Raw genomic sequence first — 21,007 nt, 5'->3', positions numbered from 1 at the left:
AATGTTTTATGTGTGTACGAGACTCCTGCAAATGAGAGCAAGGGTGGGTAACAGCACTGTTGGATGGGCTACACTGACCTCCTCTCAACCCAGAGGGTGCCACAACCTAGCCTCTCATGGAAGCATTGTCAGCCACACTCCTGCCCCCAAATGCCCTGTTAGAACAACACTATGCCATGATACAGAGTTGTTCTAATGCTACTGTTTGAGGGGGAAAATAAAACAAAACATGATGGCCTTTACTTCAGGACATTGTTAGGTTGGGGTGAGGGATGCAAAGGAGCACTACCATTTCCAGCAACAGCAAAACAAAAATCATTCTTGCTGCCACAGTCAGTAAGCCTTTGCTCCCAACAATTGTACAGGATCCTCTTTGCACAAAAAAATGGGCCAGTGGCTTTTACTCCTTCCCCCTTATATAACCCACAGGCCAAAATTTAAGATTAAAAACTATTCTGAACTTTTTTTTGTTTGGATGATGGCTGAGTTGTATGGAACTTTGGACCCCCAACTAGGATAAGATGGGAAATAGTAAGGAGAAGGAAGAAGAAGAGGAGGGCTGTGTATCCCAGGTTCAGTTTTGGGGCTATAAGTGGTATCCCTAAGAAGACATAGCAAAATACCAAGATATATCAAAATGATTTCTTACTTTCCTTGGAGAACACACCAACCACAATATGGGTCCCTTGGTGCCAAACATGACTCACAGTCAGAGTACTGAGAACATTCAAATATGGGAATTTTGGATACCTGCAAAAAGAGAGAGAGAGACAGAGAGAGAAATAAATGGTTGGTCAAGTGGGACCAAAACAAACACACATTTGTTTCACATTGTGTGATTATAGCACTTTGCTAAAGCTACATCCTATGGACCCCGGGATTTGTAGTAATATGAGGTATTTAGAGTTCTCTGCTAAAGGGTTCTAGTGCTTCACCAGAATACACATCCCAGGATTCTGCAGGGTGCAGCCATAGGGTTAAATTGCTAAAGTGCTATATATGTGTGGTTTGAAAGAGATTCTGGACACCTTCTTACTGAGGAATCTATTAAACCTCTATTGTTATTCCTGAGTGATCTCCATTAAATTCCAATCAATCCAGGTGTGTGTGTTTTGGAGTGGGACATACTACATAAATTATGCAATCCTGAAATTTGATATAAGGTGCATAATTCATTATTAGCACCGTGCTCAGAAGGTGTGGAGTGTGACCCATATTTTCAATGGCTAAGAAAACCCTACAAAATTCATGGGGATTGCCATAAGTTGATAGGCAACTTAAAGGAACACACACACACACACACACACACAGGTTGAGAAGCCATCAGTGGTATTAAATAAAAATATGAGTTTTAAATTATTATTTAATGAGTTATGATTCATTCTGCATGCAAGTAAAAATGGTTCTAACATGGGTGCAAAAGCACACTTTCTTCAGTATCCAATGGTAAGCTAACCATCGATGGGTCTACTCTAGTAGGAAACCATCAAGAGGATTTAGGTTTGACTCACCCACCCAGTATTGTTGGACTGCAATTCCCTGCAGTTCTGGCCAACATGACCAGTGGTGCAGAGTGCTGGGAGCAGCAGTTCAACAACACCTGAGGGATATGTGATTCCCATCCCTGATTTAAGCCTTTGAGAGTATGTGTACATGTTTCTCTACACACATTGCTCCCGCTGTGGCCAATGTTCAGGTGCACATGTTGCTCTTTATGAAACTAAAATGGCATCACCCTCACACAATGAATAGGTACCAGGCTTGAAAAAATCCCAAGGTCTGCAGAAGTACTAAAAACCTGTATGAATAAATACTAAAAATGGGGAAATTCCCTCAACAGCTCAAAGAGGACTGAACATGTTCAACAGTCTAACTCCTGAGGAAAGCAGAACAGAATACTGGAGAGGAGGGAGGATTGAACAGAGTACTGCACTATAAGAGACTGAAAAGATAATTTCTCTTGTTGCAGTTCCCTTTTCCTGTCTAAGAGCCTTATTGAATTAAAGTCATCCTTCTGTTTATGCAGACTTCAAATTTGCATCCCTCGCTTACTCGCAAGGGCAAAATGGAGGGACTTAAAATAGAGCACCAATAGGGCTTGAATATTGGCAGTTAACCGATTTCGTAGGGAGGTCTGGAATGGTTCCCCTGCAAAAACAAAGGGGCGACTGTATTAAACAAACCCGGCAGACAAACAAAAAGGCTTTTTTTTCCTCCCTCCGCATGATGTCTTTCCTTCTAAACTGTCTCATTTGTCAAGCTGGAATAATCAGTTTGGCAAAAATGAGGCTTTTACAATGCTTCCCCCACACTTTTACAACCAAAAGAGAATGAAGGTCATGTGGTAGGAGAGGAAAAAAACATGCATTTGCCTCCCGAGTTTGTTTAATAATACAATAAGGCTTCTAGAATCCTTCTTGCTTGCTTACTCTCTTCACAAACACACACACACACACACACACACACACACACAAAACAGGAATTATGGTGGTTGTTTATAATTTAAAAGGTACTTGTATTTTAAAAGTTAGCCGTTTATGTTTTTTTTATTATTGACAGGACCTTTTAGAATGATCAAAATATTGTTGAAAAGTTGAACATAGGCTAAACATTGCAGTCCTGGTTAAACAGTACAGAATAAACCCGACTGTACATAATCCAGCCACCCTTCGCCTCTGATAGGGAAAAAAACCCCAAAAGGTGTGAAAGAGGACAGCACTATTTGGGGAGGTAGAGGAGTTTTGTGGGGGTGTGCAGTGGGGGAAACTGCTTGGGAAGAGAGCAGTTCTGGTGAAAATATTTGATGGAGCCTCTGAAATTCCCAGCTGGCTTGGGCAGGGTACCATCACGTGAAAGGAAGCCCGGTGCAGAGCTCATAAAGAAAAGACAGTGATAAACGACATTAGGCTGGGAGAGATGGCGAGATAGCTGAGGCTGCAGTGCCAGAGCAAGCTCTTTGTCTTATTGGACATTTCCCATCTGCTGGCTCTTTTTCCTCCTAGCCTGTCATCTGCTTTTCATCAGGAAGCCCTTCTTAATTGTCTGAAACATTTTTATGCATTTAAAAAAAAAATCTAGTAAAATAAAATATACACACACAACCCAAATTAACTGAGATCACAATATATTTTATATGTATTTACTTCCGGGCAGCTGGCATGCATATAAATATATGGCACCATATAAAGTGTTTCCTATTTTGCTAATTTCCAAAGTGGCAGGCATGTCAGGCTGTGCCATCAAAACAGTATGTATTATTAAAGATATAGCTGTGTTAGTCTGTATCAGCATAAAAAGTTGTAAAGGAATGAGACTAACTGAGAAAAAGACATTTCTAGAATATTCTTCATCACAGGCATCTGATGAGGTGAACTGGAAGCTTATGTCAGAAATTCCTTTTTCTCAATTAATCTCAAAGGTGCTGCAGGATTCCTTTCTATCTTAAAACGTACTGTGAAAAAGCCATGTGGCACCTTTAAACATAACAGATCTGCAATAGTATTAGCTGTCGTGAAGTATACTACAAGTATCATAATATTATAATTGTAAAACTAGGGGAATGGAACTGGAGTATGGTTCCTAACTGTAAATGCCTTTAGAGAGAGAGAGAGAGAGCATGGTGTAGTGGTTTGCTCTGAACAAATTTTGCCAAGAAAATGCAATGATAGTTCACCTTAGAGTTGCCGTAAGTCGAAAATTACTTGAAGACATACAACAAAATGACACACAGACACACACACACACACACACACACCCCTAATATAATATAATACACCTGTAGTAAAATATTATTGTTTAGCACAACACATACAGATAAATCTATTAATCTGGATGGTGCCCCCTGTATCACAGTCCTATTTTAATGTTGATGCTTCTGGAAAGTTTATGGGCTTGATCAGGTTTGAGTATCACTCCAGTGCCAGACCACTGGGAAATAATAGGTTGGGAATAAAATGAGATGAATAAGCTAAAGGCATTTACAGTTAGGAGCCATACTCCAGTTCCATTACCCTAGTTTTACAATTAATCCTATGCTGTTTCCCCTTTTAAATGTGATCATGATAAAGACCTTTCTTAAGCAATTCTGTACATGTAATCAATTGCTAGTGCACATGTAATTATGTGCAACTCACATCGCACATGAAATAAACAAGACATTCCTCACTTTTAAATGAACGACATGATTTCCACTTACATCTTATGTGGAAATCCCTCCAAACCTTTTGATTAACTGCAATCATATACTCACACTTCTTTATCCCCTCATGATCACTTGTAATTACAAATACAAATACAAATACAAACACACACACACACACACACACACACACAAGCTATCTCTCTCCAATCTTTCATTCTCTTTCAGCTGTTTTAATCTAGCTGCTTGACAAGCTTATCAGTGACATACCAAGTATTACAAACTATGAGTTTCTCTCTCTGTGTATGCATGCGTTTCAGAATCTTACTTTACTGTTACATGTTTGCTGGATTTTGTAGCATTATTTTTAAATTTTATTTCAAAATAGAGCCGTGAATGAATGAATGGATTCCTCTTCCTCGACTCTGTGGTCTTCATGATCCCTCTGGGATATTAGTATGGCTGCCCTAGCTTGGTTGCCTTTCCTTACTGATATGGATTTTCATCTTTATTTACACCAAAGGTTCAAAGAAGACCACAACATTCTAAGAATGCCAGAAGATTCACCTAAGACGAGAAATCCATTAAACATGGATTAATTAAAAGAGACTGGAGAGGCTGGGTTAGAGGGAGCGCCAGGCCATCCCGGCTTTTACCAGTGTTAACTCTCATTTTCAAAGATAATTTTCTTCTGACAACCAAATGTTGGAGACCAGTAACAAAAAGAGAATGGTCTACCTGTGAACTTGCTTTGAACCTTTCACTTGTTTAACCGGTGAAGATGATAGCCATGTTTAAATATTTGAAGGGATGTCACGTTGAGATTAGAGCAAGCTTGTTTTCTGCTGCTCCAGAGAATAGGACACAGAGCAATGGATTCAAACTACAGGAAAAGAGATTTCACCTAAACATTGGGAAGAACCTCTTGACAGTAAGAACTGTTTGATTGTGAAATATGCTGTCTCAAAATGTGGAGGTCCTCTTCTTTGGAGGTTTTTAAATAGAGGCAGGATGGCCATCAGCAGCGAGTGCTTCAACTATGTCTTCCTGCATGGCAGAGGAATTGGACTGGATGGTTCTTGTGGTCTCTTCCAACCCTATGATTCTATGATTTTACTTTCAGAACCAGCAGGATCACCAGCTTAAACCATCATGGAAATAGGCAGGCTCACAATATGTTGCTACCTTAAGTGAAAGACAAGAGGGCATTGGCCTCCCATTCCACAGGAAAAAACTTGGAGTTCTTAATACTGGTAATGGGATATCATCCTCCACAACACCCAACAGCAGCAGGTTCCTTTAGGGAAAGAAGACAGGCTGTATGATACATACACAATCCTGCCCTCCAAGAATGACCATGGCCAGGAGGCTCAGGGGAAAGCTCAGAGAACAATGGCTATTGCCTCCCTACAATCTGCTGCCTGAGGGGGTAGCCCCACTCTGGCTAATGACAGGACCAGCCCTGTGTGCCAGTTCTGACATTTACATCCTCAATCAGAAGAATATCACTTCATCTGTGTCCATTACTTATTTGCATATGTACACATTTTGACTACATATTTCCCTAGACTATGGTCAATTTATTTGTGAGGGACTTTGGCTGCTTCCACACTGCAGGAAAAAAAAAAGCAGTTTGACATCACTTTAACTGCCAAGACTCAATTCTATGAAATCCTGCAATCTGTACTTTAGTGGGGCACTAGAGCTCTCTGACAGGGAAAGTTAAATGTCTCACAAAATTACAAATCCCAGAATTTCATAGCATTAAGTCATGCCAGTTAAAGTGGTGTCAATCTATTTTATTTCTGCAGTATGGCAGCAGTCTTTGTGAGGGACATGTTTGTTGGAAACATAGCTCTTGGAAGAGTGGGAACCCCTTCCTAACAACGTATGGCCCACTTCAGAGGCAGGCCTATTCTGCAAAACCAAACACACTTCCCTCTCACTGTGAAGAGTGCTGCTGTGTTAGACAGGTGTGGAGTATGGTTGTTCTCACCATAGACTGAGTCATGACATAAAGGTGCTCCTTGGGCTGATCAAAAAGGAGGTCTCCATTCACGGCACCGTTGGGCTGGATCACCTGAGAAGCATAGAGGTGGGCGTCTCCCATCACTCCTAGGTAGGCCTGCAAGGGAGCAAATCAGAATGGACAAAGAAATTAGAGGAATGGGAGATAAAGTGATACAGGTCTAATCAGTTTGAGATCCTTGTTTCATTTTTCAGTAGTAAAGGAACCCAGATTTCTATACCACAGAGTCTATGATGAGAATGATCCCATAAATACATTTATAAAAAACTGTGCCAAATGATTACATCTGCTATCTCTGCATTTCTTTTGCCACAGTCAGTCAAACTATGATTCAATTGCACCTTAGCTTTTGCATTAGGGATGCAGGAGGGGGCGTGATCCACAGCTGTATTTACAATAAAACTACTATTGATTTTGTCACTGTTCCTCCTGCAGCTCCTTTGAATTGCACAGGAGCTCTGCTAGGACCAAACCGATGGAGGAACAGGATCCAAGACTGAGAGAACAGCTGCAGGAGGAATGACAGGAAAATGAGCAGTGGATTTGCCACCTCTTTGGCAGTGGCTCCCCTAGGCTCTCCCTATTTTACATCAAACTCTCACAAGTACCTGCTACAGCTTTCCCCAGCTATAGGAATGCTGACAGGGGGAGAGACCTGCCTTCTGGGGAGGGGTTGTCTGCTTTTTGCTCCTCTCCCATTCTTTAAAACCTAGCAATGATGCAGAGCAGAGGAGAGGGATGGACACACACACTTCCAAAGAATTTTAAATAAAGAAATGAAATGGAAGAATATGGAGGTTGTAAAGCAGCATGGAAGTAAAGAGGAGGATTACTGGTCTTGACTGCATTAAATAAAAACATCCAGATGGGTTTCCCTAATATTTGCACTCGCCAAACTACAAATCCCAGGTTTCTGTAGGATAGAGTCATGGTAGTTAACATAGTGTCAAACTGCTTTATTTCTGCAGTGTGGATACACCCCCAGTCATTGGAGCAAAGCAAGAGGGATATAAATAAAGATGATGACGATGACAATAAAGTGCCCCATGCAATATCTATTCACATGCTGTACAGAAACTTGCAAGTACAACTTAAGTGCACTGACTGTAGTCTCTCAAACAATAAGCTCACCTGGGACTTCAGATGTTGTTAGACCACCTCTCAGAATCCCTCACTAGTCTCTTTCTTAAATGGGCTTCTGGGAGCTAAAGTCCAACAACATCTGGGGATCCAAGTTTGGGAATCACCAACTTATGATAACTGCACGCATAATCATATTATGATACGATATGTCAAGGAATAGCTCCCACCTGTGTTCACTTTGGAAGGCCACTAGGTGGCACCATGACCAAGAGGTTGAAGAAAAAGCTATTACTTCTTGTTAGCCTATATGGGGCAGCTGTGTTGAACATATCTAGATTCAGCAAACCAAAATGCATAAAATACATGTTGCAAGCTTTCGAAGCTCTACTGGCTTCTTCATCAGGCAAAAGTGTTAAGAATCATACAGGAGGGAAAAAATTATAAAATTAGGATGTTAGTCACAGGCTTGTATTTTCTCAAGGTGTTGTTGATGCATTTTGGTTGGCTGAATAAAGGTATTACTATTTTATAGATTTTGGATATTATTATTCTTGTTAAGGATTCCTTCATGCCTGGGAGCATCAAAAACCTGCAGTGGTGCAAACTGACAGGAAAGTCAGGGCAAGCAACAGTAGAACCTCACCTCAGGAAAGAAAAATGCTAGTGTGAACGATGGGATTAGAAGTAAGAGATCATTTACAAATTCCCTTGGGGATACTTAAGCATTTCTGTAAAATGGGAATTACAGTGCCATTTCCCATTCAACAAGGAAACGTTTCAAAAACATTTTTTTTTAATTGCAAGCATTTCTTTTCTTTTCTTTTTTTAATAACAGTTCAGTGACATATCCTTGAGACAGTGCTAAGTTACCTGGTTGGAGGTCTCACATTAATAGGGGCTTTATGAGTCAAAGTCAACTTGATGGCAGTTAACCACAACAATAACAACAACTGTTTTCATTAATTCAGGCACACACACCAGTGTTAATAGCCCCAGGTTACTTGTACATGGATAAAAATGAAGGAGAGTAAGAACCAATATGGCGTAGTGCTTTGAGTGTTAGACTTGGACCCTGATGCCCAGGGCTGATTCCCCACTCAGTCATGAAACCCACTGGGTGACTTTGGGCAAGCCACACTCTTTCAGGCTCAGGGGCAATAGCAAACCTCCTCTGGATAAATCCTGCCTAGAAAACACCATGATCGAGTCAGGTCACCGTAGAGCAAGGGTTCCCAACCTTTTTGACTTGCAGAGCCCTTATTTCTATAGCAGAGCCACTAAGAGGCCTACCCTATGTCTTACAAGGTAATGGTGTTTAGGATTTAGGAGTATATATAAGAATATATTCTTATTCTTTAATTTCATTAAATTTTTATTTCTTTCATTTTCCTGGAGTGGCCGCGGAGCACCTGGGAAGTGCATGCAGAGTCCTAAGGGCTCCTTGGAGCACAGGTTGGGAACCCCTGCCTTGTAGTAATTTGAGTGTGTGACTACCCACACTCAACCCACTGGATGATCTTGGGTAAAATGTGTAGTTTTTAAAAAATATATTTTATTTTTAATTTTTTTACAATGGGCATACTTTGGGGCAGTGTCCTTCTTACCATATGTATCAGTTTATGATCTGTGTTTGTGACCAAATTAAAAGTAAAATAAAATAAACTGTGAATTCTTCATTGTTTTAAACAAGAGTAGAAACTAGTGCTGGGTGCAAAATTTCAATTCTTGTATTCTCCTTCAAAAAATAAGTTTCTAGCCCTTACTGCTGCAGAGATCCACAGTGAAGTGATGCCTGGAAAGTCAGATAAGGTCACTCAGTAGGATTTCCAGGGCTCAGTGGGTGTGTGGGTGGGAGTGGGCAGCTGAGGGCTTTACATCATTCTTTACCTGGCCTGTCAGGATCAGTAGAATAAATTATGTCAAGACCCCAATACATGTATCCTCACCTACTTTTCATAATTTTAACAGGCTTACATATTATTATTTTTTGCTCTAAATCATAATTATTAATACAGTGTAGTAGACACAGCTTTGCACACTTCGTACTGTATTTAAAAACACCTCCCATACCCACAGATTATTTGTATTGGTACAAGCAATAAAAATCTGTGCCTTCAAGTTGTTTCCGACTTATCGCGACTCTAACATGACCCTATCATGGGGTTTTCTAGGCAAGATTTGTTCAGAAAAGGTTTGCCACTGCGTTCCCCTGAGGCTGAGAGAGTGTGACTTGACCACAGTCATACAGGAGGAAAAAATATGACAAAGTTAGTTACAGGCTTGCATTTTGCCAAAATGTTGCTGTTCTCAGTTAAGATGATATGCAAAGATATTCATGCAGATGGGCCACTCCTCCTTCTGGCCACATGGGTACAGGGAGACAAAGCATATTAAAGTCCAGAAAAGAAACTTTAAATTCCATTTGCAATTTAAAAAACAACACTTCCTTTGAGATCCAAGCTGTCTCTGTCCTTAGGTCGAGCTAGCCTCATTTAATCTTGTATACAGCAGACAAAAGTTTTGTTGTAAATGGAACCAAAGTGCAGACACTTTTTTTTTTTTTTGGACTACAGCTCTTAGAATAACAGAAACAGCCTGACTGTGGTGGGATTCTAGGAACTACGTTCCAAAAAAGTAACTTGTCCAAGCTCAAAATGGAATATTGATGTACAGAGCTGTTCCTTTCTTCCTATGCCAATTAACACATACCTTATGCAGCTGACCTTTGCTGTCCCCCAGGAAAATGACAGTGTGACCATCTTCAATGCTGACTGCTACAGCAGTGAGACGTGAATCTGGTTTTTCCAGGATAGCATTAGCTTCGAGTGGCAGCCGGCTGGCCATGGGACTTGGAGTGTGATCTGAACCACAAGGATAGGCATCCAACGTGTCCTTTATGGAGACAGGAAATAAAAAATGCAAGAATAAGCCTATTTAAGACCAGTCAGTCTTATGGAGATTAATTCCATTTTTCTACTAATGATCACTAACACAATAACAAGATATCTGTTTACAGCAAAGGTAGTCAGTCAGAGGCTAGTTTGGAGATCTACTGGTCAAGTGAATTGGGATCCACATGAGGATGTAGTCTAAGTTAGCAGTCGTTTTTCAAAGTTTCAATGCATCACCTGTAAAATGCCTCCCTGTAGCCAAACTAGGGTTGTGTTCACACAGACAAAAAAACCACATCATCCCTGCCCCATCCTCTTAGTCCAGATGATGCAGGGCCCTGGTTCTTGTGCAATCTGTCTGGACAACCTACTGCCAATTCAGCACCGAACTCACAGTATACCACCCTTAAACCGAATTTACGAATTCATCTTTTGCTCCAGATTTTCCTAGAAAATCCAGAGCCCTCCAGAGCAATAGCCTCCAGGCAGACATTTACAACATGTCCTGTTGTACCACCCCTCATCACTACCACTGACATGAGCTGCTCCCTCTGAGGTCACAACAAGGTGCCCAACCATGTAATCGATTCTAGATGCCTCATTCCTGACTTCAGAGGGAGCTTCTTGACAGTGAGAGCAGATCAGCAGATGCCTAGTGGGGTAGTGGGGTCTCCTTCTCTGGAGGTCCTCATGAAGAGTCTGGACAGCTACCTGCTGCATGTGCTTTAGCTGGAAATCCTACATTTAACAGTGGATGTTAGGAGTTCTGGTGGCAATGGTTAAATGCTGGTACTACAGTCACAAGGTTGTGATTTCCATCCCAAGATTGACTCAGCCTTCCATCCTTTTGTAGGTTGGTAAACTGAGTACCCAGCTTGTTGGGGGAATTTGGTTTACACACCGTAAATCGCTAGAGAGTGCTGAGTTCACTGATAAGCAAAATAGAAATGTAAATGCTAAATGCTGGATGGCCCTTTGCATCCACCCCTCAAAATGCATTAATACATAAAATTTAACTGGTAAGAACACAGCCTCATATACAGGCTTCAGTGCTGCTTTTTTTCTAGAACTCAGAAAAGTTACTTTCTTAGACAACAAATCCTAGAATAGAGTGACAAAACTATCTGTGGGATTCATGGATTTGTCATATAAAATAGGTATCTTTTCCAAGTTCTATTTATTTCCCTATACATAAAGGGGACTCTTTATCATTCAGTAATTAAGGTCAAACTCCACAAATTATACTTATTGTTCCTTTTTCAAAAACTACTTCTTTGTGTGGGCCCTGTGTAGACCAGGACTGCCTTGGTGGAGCCTTCCTGTATAGGTTGAGTCTCTCTTATTTGGAAATCTGAAAGACTCCAAAAACCAAAACTTTTTTTTCATGGGTGGCTGGGATAGTGACATCTTTGCTTTCTGATGGTTCAGTGTACATAAACTTTGTACCATGCATGAAATTATTAAAAATACCTTCAGGCTATGTGTATGAGGTATACATGAAACAGACATGGATTTTGTGTTTAGATTTGGGTCCTATCTCCAATACAGATATGCCAAATTCCAAAAAAAATCCAACATTCCAAAATCCAAAAAGCTTCTGGTCCCAAGCACTTTGGATAAAGGAGACTCAATCTGTACCAACTCTCTTACAAAATCTATCCTTGCAGCTGTTCTGTTCCCCCACCCCGCAAGGTGTAGCTTAATGAAACCACCATCTGGAGATGGAGGATTGGTGGGAACGAGGGCTGGGACAAGGACTGGGATGATATAGATTCAAATCCCTAGTTGACCAGAAAACTCACAGGTGACTTTGGCCCTTGACTATCTGGCACAGTCCTACAGGGTTACTGTAAGAATGAAAATGAGAAGGAGGACCATGAATACCACTTCAAGCTCCTTGGAGGAAAGATGGAATAAAAATATAACAAATAAATGTACAGGCAGGTGGAAGGATTAAACATCCTTATTCCTCATCATCTGAAAGAGAGCCCTGCAAAGTTGCATTTTCTAAACAGACACTAGCTACTGCTAATGCTCCTATTAAACTTCCCTCCTGCAGATATTTTTTCCAAGAAGCTGTGCCTTCAGAAGCAAATAGAAGGAAGAGATTTTCACTTGGGAAACCAACACAGTGTTAAATCCTCTTCCCCTCACACAACAGTCTCAGTTTGAACTGGGCTCCACATGGATGCTTTTTCTAAAAAAGCTAATAGCCTCTGCAAAGCATGCTTTTAAACCCCATGCTTAACATGCAGCTTTGCCTCAGAAATACATGCAGTTTTAAGGAGACCTTATCACCCAAATTTTAATTAGAACCAAACACACAAAACAAACAAAAGTTTGCAGAACACCACCATGACCATCAGAGAACCCAGCCAATGATTTAACAGCGGAAATGACCAAGCTGAACTTTTGTCTAGTGTCTGGTGTTTCTGGCTGTCCCCTATATGTTGAAAATAGATTCCAAAGCAATTCTGGGAATTCACTGGGGGACTTGTTTCCAGAGTAAACCTGTGTAGAAGAGCTGGCTTGCAAAGACGAGAGGCATAGTGAGAGAGAGAGAGCACAGGATTAACATTATGTCTAAAAAGAATACCACAAGAGAGCACCCTCTGATAGAAACCAGCCAAGCTAAAATTTCCTATGGTGAAGGGGTGTGTGTGTGTACTGAAGGGATTCACCGACAGACATTTCAACTGATGAACTGAATGGTGGAGCAATGCCTGAGCTGGCATGGTCAAATTTGTCCAGTTAAATACAGTTTTTAATGACAAGTCCTCCCCCTGCCCTGAATAGGCAAGGGTGAAGTTCACATGCCATTGGACAGACAAGTCATTAAAAGGTCTGTGTCCCACACACTGCCTTTAGATTTTAACTATGCAGCTGGAACCACACAAGCTTTAAGCCAGAAATTTCTGAAAATCTGTGGTTCTTTCTCCCCCAGAGGCCTTTTCCTGGCATCTTTTCTATGCTCTGTTATTTATTTTGATAATAGATTCCATTTATAATGACATTTGACCTCACCTACTCTCATTCCTCTTCCTTCTCCTTCCCACCCCACTCTTCAATCTTTAAATTGTTTGCAAAAATGAGGAGTTTGTCCTATTCCTAGTGACAGTCCAAGGGTCAACGCTTACTTCTGACAAGAAGGATGTACAAATTATCTAACAATTTGTCAATTTTTGTTTCAGTTTGAGAGGACGGAATGAAGATCAGTTCAGACAAGCTGTTTTGTTTTGCTTTTTAATGGATCTGTTATAAACTGGACCAACCTGGAAGGGCACTGCTACCACTAATTTAGTGCAAAGGCCTGGATATTAAGATGCATCCAAATGCAGGAGCCACAGAGTGCATGCTGCTGTGGGAACCAGGTGCTGCTAGTCACCTAGACATACAGCACACAGTAATAAAGTATGCTTAGACAAAGGGCCTATTAACACTACACAATCATAGCACAACAGTTCCACTTTAACTGCCATGGTTCTGTCCTAAGGATTCCTATGATTTGGAATGAAACTATGTGTGAAAGGGATCTGGGAGTCCAAGTAGATCACAAGTTGAACATGAGTCAACAGTGCGATGCAGCAGCTAAAAAGGCCAATGTAATTTTAGGCTGCATCAATAAAAGTATAGTGTCTAGATCAAGGGAAGTAATAGTGCCACTCTATTCTGCTTTGGTCAGGCCCCACCTAGAATATTGTGTCTAGTTCTGGGCACAATTCAAAAAGGACATTGAGAAACTGGAGAGTGTCCAAAGGAGGGCGATTAAAATGGTGAAGGGTCTAAAACCATGCCCTACGAGGAACGCCTTAGGGAGCTGGGGATGTTTAGCCTGGAGAAAAGAAAGTCAAGAGGTGATATGATAGCCCTGTTTAAATATTTGAAGAGATGTCATATTGAGGAGGGAGCAAGCTTGTTTTCTGCTGCCCCAGAGAAGAGGACCCCGAGCAATGGATGCAAGCTTCAGGAAAAGAGATTCCACCTCAACATTAGGAGGAACTTCCTGACAGTAAGAGCTGTTTCACAGTGGAACACACTCCCTTGGAGAGAGGTGGATGGCCATCTGTCAGTGATGCTTTGAATGTGCTTTCCTGTATGGCAGGGGGGTTGGACTGGATGGCCCTTGGGGTCTCTTCTAACTCTATGATTCTATGATTCTAGCTAGGGGCATGTCAAATTCTCATCCAGAGCACTCCAGTGCCCCACCAAACTCCAAACCCCAGAATGCAAGAGGATGGAACCATGGCAATTAAATTGGAAACATAGTGTGAAAGGGCCACAGATCAAGATGGGTTGACTCAGCCTGGCATCCTTCTGTAGGTTGCTAAAATGAGTACCCAGCTTGTTGGGGGCAATTAGCTTACACTTAGTAAACCACTTAGTACATCAGTAAGTGTTATAGAAATGTACTTGCTATGAAGGCCAAAAAACCCTCAAGTCTAAGTCCAGAGAAGATGGGGAGGTGCTGTTGACAGGCCAGATAAATAAGGCTGCCAAAACTGAAGCAGGCTGCTGTAACTTTAATATTTGTGTCTAAAAGGAAATTACAACAGATGTTGCTTGTTACCTAGTTGCTGATAAGTAACATCACATGAAATTCCCTCTTCTACACAACTTTTAAATGTACAGGATATGACACAGAACATCTTTTACAAGTTGAATGTCCCTTATCCAAAATGTTTGGGATCAGAAGTGTTTTGGATTTTGAAGTTTTTCAGATTTTAGAATACTTACATATACATTATGTACCTTGGACACAGAACTCTAAACATGAAATTAATGCATGTTTCATATAGATGATTTTATTTTACAATATTTTTAAATAAGTTTGTGCATGAAATAAAGTTTGCATACACTGAACCATCAGAAAAAAGGTGTCACTATGTGGACAATTTTTGGACTTTAGAATATTTTGGATTTTGAAATTCCAGGTAAAGGAGGCTCAACCTGTACCAACCTAATTTATCTCACCAGCTATGTTCCTATTTGAACAGATATACTGTAAAATAGATCAGTGGGTGTCAGGCTAACACCAGGCTATACTACTGTAGTGTGTTATATGTGGGGATGCCTGTTGAGAAAACGAAGGCACCTCATGGCTGCTAGACTGGATGCTTTTACAGAGTTGCTGTTTCTAACATATTTTGATGTACTGGCTATCTTATGTTTTAAAATTTTTATTGAAAGTTACTTTTACAACATAAGAGCATAAATCTTAACAATAACTAAAGAAATAAACAGATATCAAATATCCCACACATGTGGCAACCACTGCAGTGCTATGAAAATGCCTGTTTTCACAGGGCACACAGCCAGACCCACTATGCAGCCTAGCACTGCTGAGATAAGCAAAGCTTCCTACCTACCTGTGCTGTGTGGCCAATGAAACACTTGTAATGATTGCCAATGAATCAGGTATTGTGAAGTCAATGACCATGAGGCTGCTAAATCAGTTTTGCAGTTGTTGTCACCATGTTACAACAGCAATGGGGAGTTTTCTTTTGTCATTCGTGTGTGGAAAATCTGTATTTTGTCTTCTTTCTGTGATACTGTTTTCCAGGAAAACTAGATGCTGCCTTGTACTAAATGGACCATTGGTCTATTTAGCCCAGTACTGTCATCTCTGTTTGACAGCAGCTCTACAGAGTTTGAGGCACAATTCTTTCCTAGCCCGACCTAGAGAACCTAAATGACCTGGTGGTCTCCCATCCAAGTACTAACCAGGCCAGAATCGGCCAGACCCAACCCTGCTTGTCTTCCCAAACTTAGCAATGTTAATGGTTGTATGGAAGTACAGTGGCCCCTTGGTATCTGCCAAGGTTTGATTTCAGGACCCCCTGTGGATTTCAAAATCAGTGGATGCTCAATTCCCATTGAATATAGTGGGGTAGTAAAATGGAAACCCTTACATAAAATGACAAAATCAAGGTTTCCTTTTTGAAATTTATATATTTTAAAAAATATTTTCATGTTGTGGAAGCTTGAATCATGGATAAAAAAATCTGTGGAGCTGATTGTACAATGTGTTTAACTGACTGTCCAGCCATGATGCATCATTATGCCATTTTGGTCATTATTTGATCCCCAAATGGCTGGGACTGTGAATTAGAGGAAGAGAAAATTATGTAGAAATAAACAGTCAAGGTGGTACTAAGGACCCATTGATTGAAACAGCCACAAAAACACAAACCAAGTGTTGTGTTCGGTTGTTTTCAAGGAGGCATTTAATCACCCTTGAAAATCCCACTCTAACCCCTCCCCCTAAAACACGCAATTGAAAGAACTTGGTAACTGGGCTCCTCATCATTATGTGCTAGTTCATAGTGAGAGGAGGGGGTTAGGAAGTCCATTCATTTTGAAATAAACTCTGCAATAAAGTGTTTGGTTTCCTTTAAAAATTCTGTGGAGAAAATGGGCCACTAATCTCTACACATTTCTCCTAATGATACATGATGGGATCAACAGCATGGGCGAAAACGGGGGCAAACATATATAAAACTTTGCCACCAGCCCTTCTCCACCTTTGCATCTTTTAATACGTACTATCACATGGGATATTATTTAGACCATATTCTAACATTTTTCTGCTTCTTTCCTTCCTTTCCTTCACAGCTGTGCCTCTGCCCCTCGTAGCCAATGGAGATTACAACGCTCTTGATCAAGTTCCAAGGAAAAAGTGTTGCCAAATTTTTGAACTGCAGCCTTTAGCAGGGGCTTTAACACCTGTGTGATCTGCGGCAATTAGCAGGTGATCGTGTTTCTCACTGAGGCCTTCTCCAGCTACTTGGGTTTTTTTAATCACAAGAGCAGGCAAGGCTTTTATGTGCATTCACATGGGTTTGTGCAGTCAGCAGACAACCAGATTTGGAATGCAAGAGATCTATTTCATCTACAGACTACAGGAGAGGTGGGAAGCTGTGGACAGTCTGGGGATGGCACCCACCAGTTTTCTGGGGAGGGGGGACAAACATTTTTAAAAATGTTTGTTTCTAAAATTTGCTGTTTGGAGCTTTTGTAAAATGTGTATATGTATGTCTATGTCTATGTGCCTTTAAGATACCTGTTGCATGTCGATTTCTGGAGACCCTATTAATTTCACAGGGTTTCCTTAGGCAAAGAATACTCAGAGGTGGTTCTGACAGTTCCTCTGAAATATCACCTACAGCACTTTGTGTTCATTGATGGTCTCCAATACAATATTGCCTATTCAAATTAAGCACTTTTATACCCCATTGATTTGAACTGGAAATAATGAAGCATAAGGCTAACTGTTATAGAACCTGACTCAATGAGACTAATTCATATTTCAATTTACATACATATTTACATGTATGGCTTACAAATTGTAAACTAGGGAGTGCTAGTTCACTGATAAGCAGTATAGAAACATACTTGCTATTGCTATATTTACGTACTGACTGCTAAGGGATGTGCAAATGAACATCCAAACTCCTCCCATATACTGGCACCTTTTCATCTGCTGACATATTGTTTTCTTAAGAAAGGAATACCCAAAGATAATTTGCTTTGCTTTCCTCTGAAATATAGCCCACAGCAGCTGGTATTTGTTGGCAGGATCCCATCCAAGTACTAACCAGGACTGAACCTGTATGTAGAAATCTTGTAGAATTTTGAGACTAATTGAAAGAAAGAAATTGGCAGCATAAGCTTTTGTAGACTTCAATCTGCTTCCTCAGATGCATATTAAACTTGTTTAGCTTTCAGTATCAGACAGGATCTGGCTCCTTTGTAAGGTAGGAAAGGAAAAGTAGCAAGTAAATGAAGAACTGCTTTTCTTGAAGGCCTCTGGAACTACAGTTGTCAATTCCTGGCTACAATGTTTTTGTCTGATAGGGAGAATTTGATGTGGGAGTCCAGGGGCTACATGATTCCCATCTCTGGACTACAGCCTTGCTGGAACAACTTGGTTTGAGGCATTTTGTTTCTTTACAAAGAACCCCAAGATCTATCAACAAGACCCAAAGGCACAAAAGTCATAGGACAACATGGCAATAAAGCCTCTCAACACATTCTGAGCCTAGCAGTTTGTTGCCAATATCCAAATTCAACTCATTTAGGGTTGTCATAATTCTCTACTATAAACCCAGGACAAAATGTTGGACAAAATTTAGACCAAAATATAGGACAATTGTAGTATAAAATTTAGCCCAAAATGTAGGACATTAAGAAAAATGTAGGGCATTAAATGTCCTACATTTTGGGCTAAATTTTATCCTACAATTGTCCTATATTTTGGTCTAAATTTTGTCCTACATTTTGTCCCAGTTTATAGTAGAGAATTATGGCAACCCTAAACTCATTTGGGGTTGGTTGAGAATTTGTTTCTGTTTGTTTTTGTATGAATTGATCAAAATCTGTAAATTCTTTCACATTCAAGATAAGGTGAATTTGAGATTTGGGGTAGATGACAGGACTCATGAACAGATTTAGGACTAGGACTCCTAAATATCATTATGAATCCTCGTGTATTCAGTCATGTTCACGGTGAATTAGAGTGCCTAGTAGGGTGTCCAGAACTAACCGCCTGGACTCTCTTCCCCAACCTTCAAGATAAGGGGAGGAACCTCAGGGTAAGAAAATGGTCTTGAACATACTTTCTCCCCACAACAATCATAGACTGAGCAGAGCTCAGAAGTCTTCTTTGGCTGTACTAAATTCCCATGTGCTTTTAAAATCAGGGCTTGAAGAGGTGTTCAAAACAGAGCTGGTGAAAGTGTGTAGTTGAGGTGGTTGTTCAGTGCACTTTTGAAAACTGAATTTCCAGCTGCAGAAATATTTTCTCATTTGTATTCAACTTGGGTGTTTATTATATAAATGACAAGGCAGCCACTGTGTGCCACTGTCCAGTGGCAGGGCCAATTGTCAGCCCCAAGATGGAGAGCTACTGTGGTGTAGTGCAATGGTTCTCAAACAAGGGAAGAGCAAGAGAGTTGATTAATGGGGCCCTTGGAGACTTGGAGGCCCTAATCCTTTTCCTCTCCTTCCTTATCTTTCTCTGCTTTCCAGACCTTTTCTGTCCTGGAGGGGAAGATGTTTTATGAAAGTGAAGTAGGCCAGTTAACAAGGAGAGTGCTTGGAGCCTCTGCCTAAGGGATGATGAGAAGAGATTTCTCCTTATAAGATGCTAAAATACGAATATACATGAATGTGTGAATGAAAATATTTATTTATGGTATTTATACCCTGCCCTTCAGCCCTAAAGGCTCAGAGTGGCTTACAATTATTATTTTAAATAGACGGTTCCCTGCCCTCAGGCTTACAATGTAATATGCACACTAAACAAACAATATTTTTATTCCTATACTATGTCAAGCAGGGGGATGCAATATCCTGATGTCAGATGTAAAAGGGGTCATAAGGGTTTGAAAACCGCTGGTGTAGTGGCTTGATCATTGGACTATAACTGCAGAGACCAGGGTTCAAATCCCCACTCAGCCATGGAAGCCCACTAGGTGACCTTGGGCTACTCACTCAGTCTCAGAGAAAGGCAAGGGCAAACCTCTTCTGAACAAATCTTGTCAAGAAAACCCTGTGATAGGTTTGCTGTAGAGTTGCCATAAGTCAGAAATGACCTGAAGGCACACAACAACAACAGTCCCATGGCAGGCTGTATGATCGCATGTGAGCTAAAATTCAGCCAAAAATGCAATGCAGAAGTGACTAGATATCACTTCTGTTTTATTTCCAAGTTACACCGGTTATTACTTTCCCCCTATAATTCCCCTTTGGGATACTTTCTCCATTTGGGTTATTGTGGTGTGGCAACCATTAAAATAACCAAGAGCTCAGACTGTTTGAAAAAAGCAGCTGGCCAAGGGAGAGTTAAGCTTGCTCCCCCTTCTCTAATTCAAATAGCTACTTCCTCACCCACTCCCTTTCTGCTAGTTTGCAGCTGCTTGGCAGACTCCCAGCTTCCTAAGCCTGGCTCTCCACAAACAACTAGTTTTGCCCTTAGGCAAGAGCTAAGAAGGTGACTTAGTAATTAAAGAGCGAGGATAAGGACCTGAATAAAGAACAGCCAATGCCCTTAACTATGCATCACTCTTCAGGAATAAGTCACATTGTAGAGCTTCCTTGCACAGCACCTTACAAAAGGAGTGAGGAAAGTGTGCTTCTCCTTTTTTCCCCCACCTCTAGTCCCCCATAGCCTCCAAATGCTCCTTTAAAATTATTCCTTTTTCATGTAAAATAAATATCCACAAAATGCCCCACAATGCTGCCTAAAGCAGTGTGAAAAATTCAACAGCAAAACCCCCTGGAACAACCAGAACCTATTGTCTGTCCAATTTTATGAGGTACTTAGCCTTCTCTGTCAGAGGGCTCTGGTGCCACAACAAACTACAAATCCCAGGATTCCACAGCACGGAGACATGGCAGTTGAAGTGTCTTGTCCTACCAAACTACAGGATGTGGGGAATCTATCTACTGGGAAACTGCATTATTTCTCCAATGCAGATGTAGCCAAGGAGGGGAAAGTAATGTATCTCTCTCACCCTCCAATGTTGCTCTGCTCACATGGACAGTCGCAGTCCAAAAGAAAGTAGATTCTTTTTCCAGTGCTAGATCTCCATATATTGCTGAACACTAAAAATAAAAATTAAAAAAAATCCAGAGTCTGAATCATGTGAAGCAGCCATCTCTTTTATTTCAGGCTATTGCTCTCTACATGAGAAAACTGGTACAGTATCTGTGGGGGACATTCCCTCTTTCTCCCATCTTAAAGACAGGCTGGGGAGAGTTCCAGCCAGATGCAACCCCCAGAATAATTTGGGGAGGCCTAGGGTCATGGGAGGGTGGAATTGCCTTTAAATGCCCTTTAGTGGACATGAGGGGAATTTGGCTACG

The 21,007-nt window shown here is 40.9% G+C and overlaps 1 protein-coding gene across 1 annotated transcript in view; it reads right to left on the bottom strand.

Moving 5' to 3' along the window:
* PLXNB1 (plexin B1) overlaps positions 1–21,007 on the bottom strand; it is a 125,775-nt gene that overhangs the window by 63,630 nt on the left and 41,138 nt on the right. The window contains 3 exon segments of the mRNA XM_042451880.1: positions 650–750; positions 6,135–6,263; positions 9,960–10,142. Of these exon segments, the coding sequence (XP_042307814.1) occupies positions 650–750; positions 6,135–6,263; positions 9,960–10,142 (413 nt within the window).

Source organism: Sceloporus undulatus, chromosome 2 (genome assembly GCF_019175285.1).
Source record: "Sceloporus undulatus isolate JIND9_A2432 ecotype Alabama chromosome 2, SceUnd_v1.1, whole genome shotgun sequence".
NCBI lineage: Eukaryota > Metazoa > Chordata > Lepidosauria > Squamata > Phrynosomatidae > Sceloporus > Sceloporus undulatus.
The sequence above is the reverse complement of the archived record's forward strand: the minus strand, read 5'-3'. Positions and strand labels throughout refer to the sequence as shown.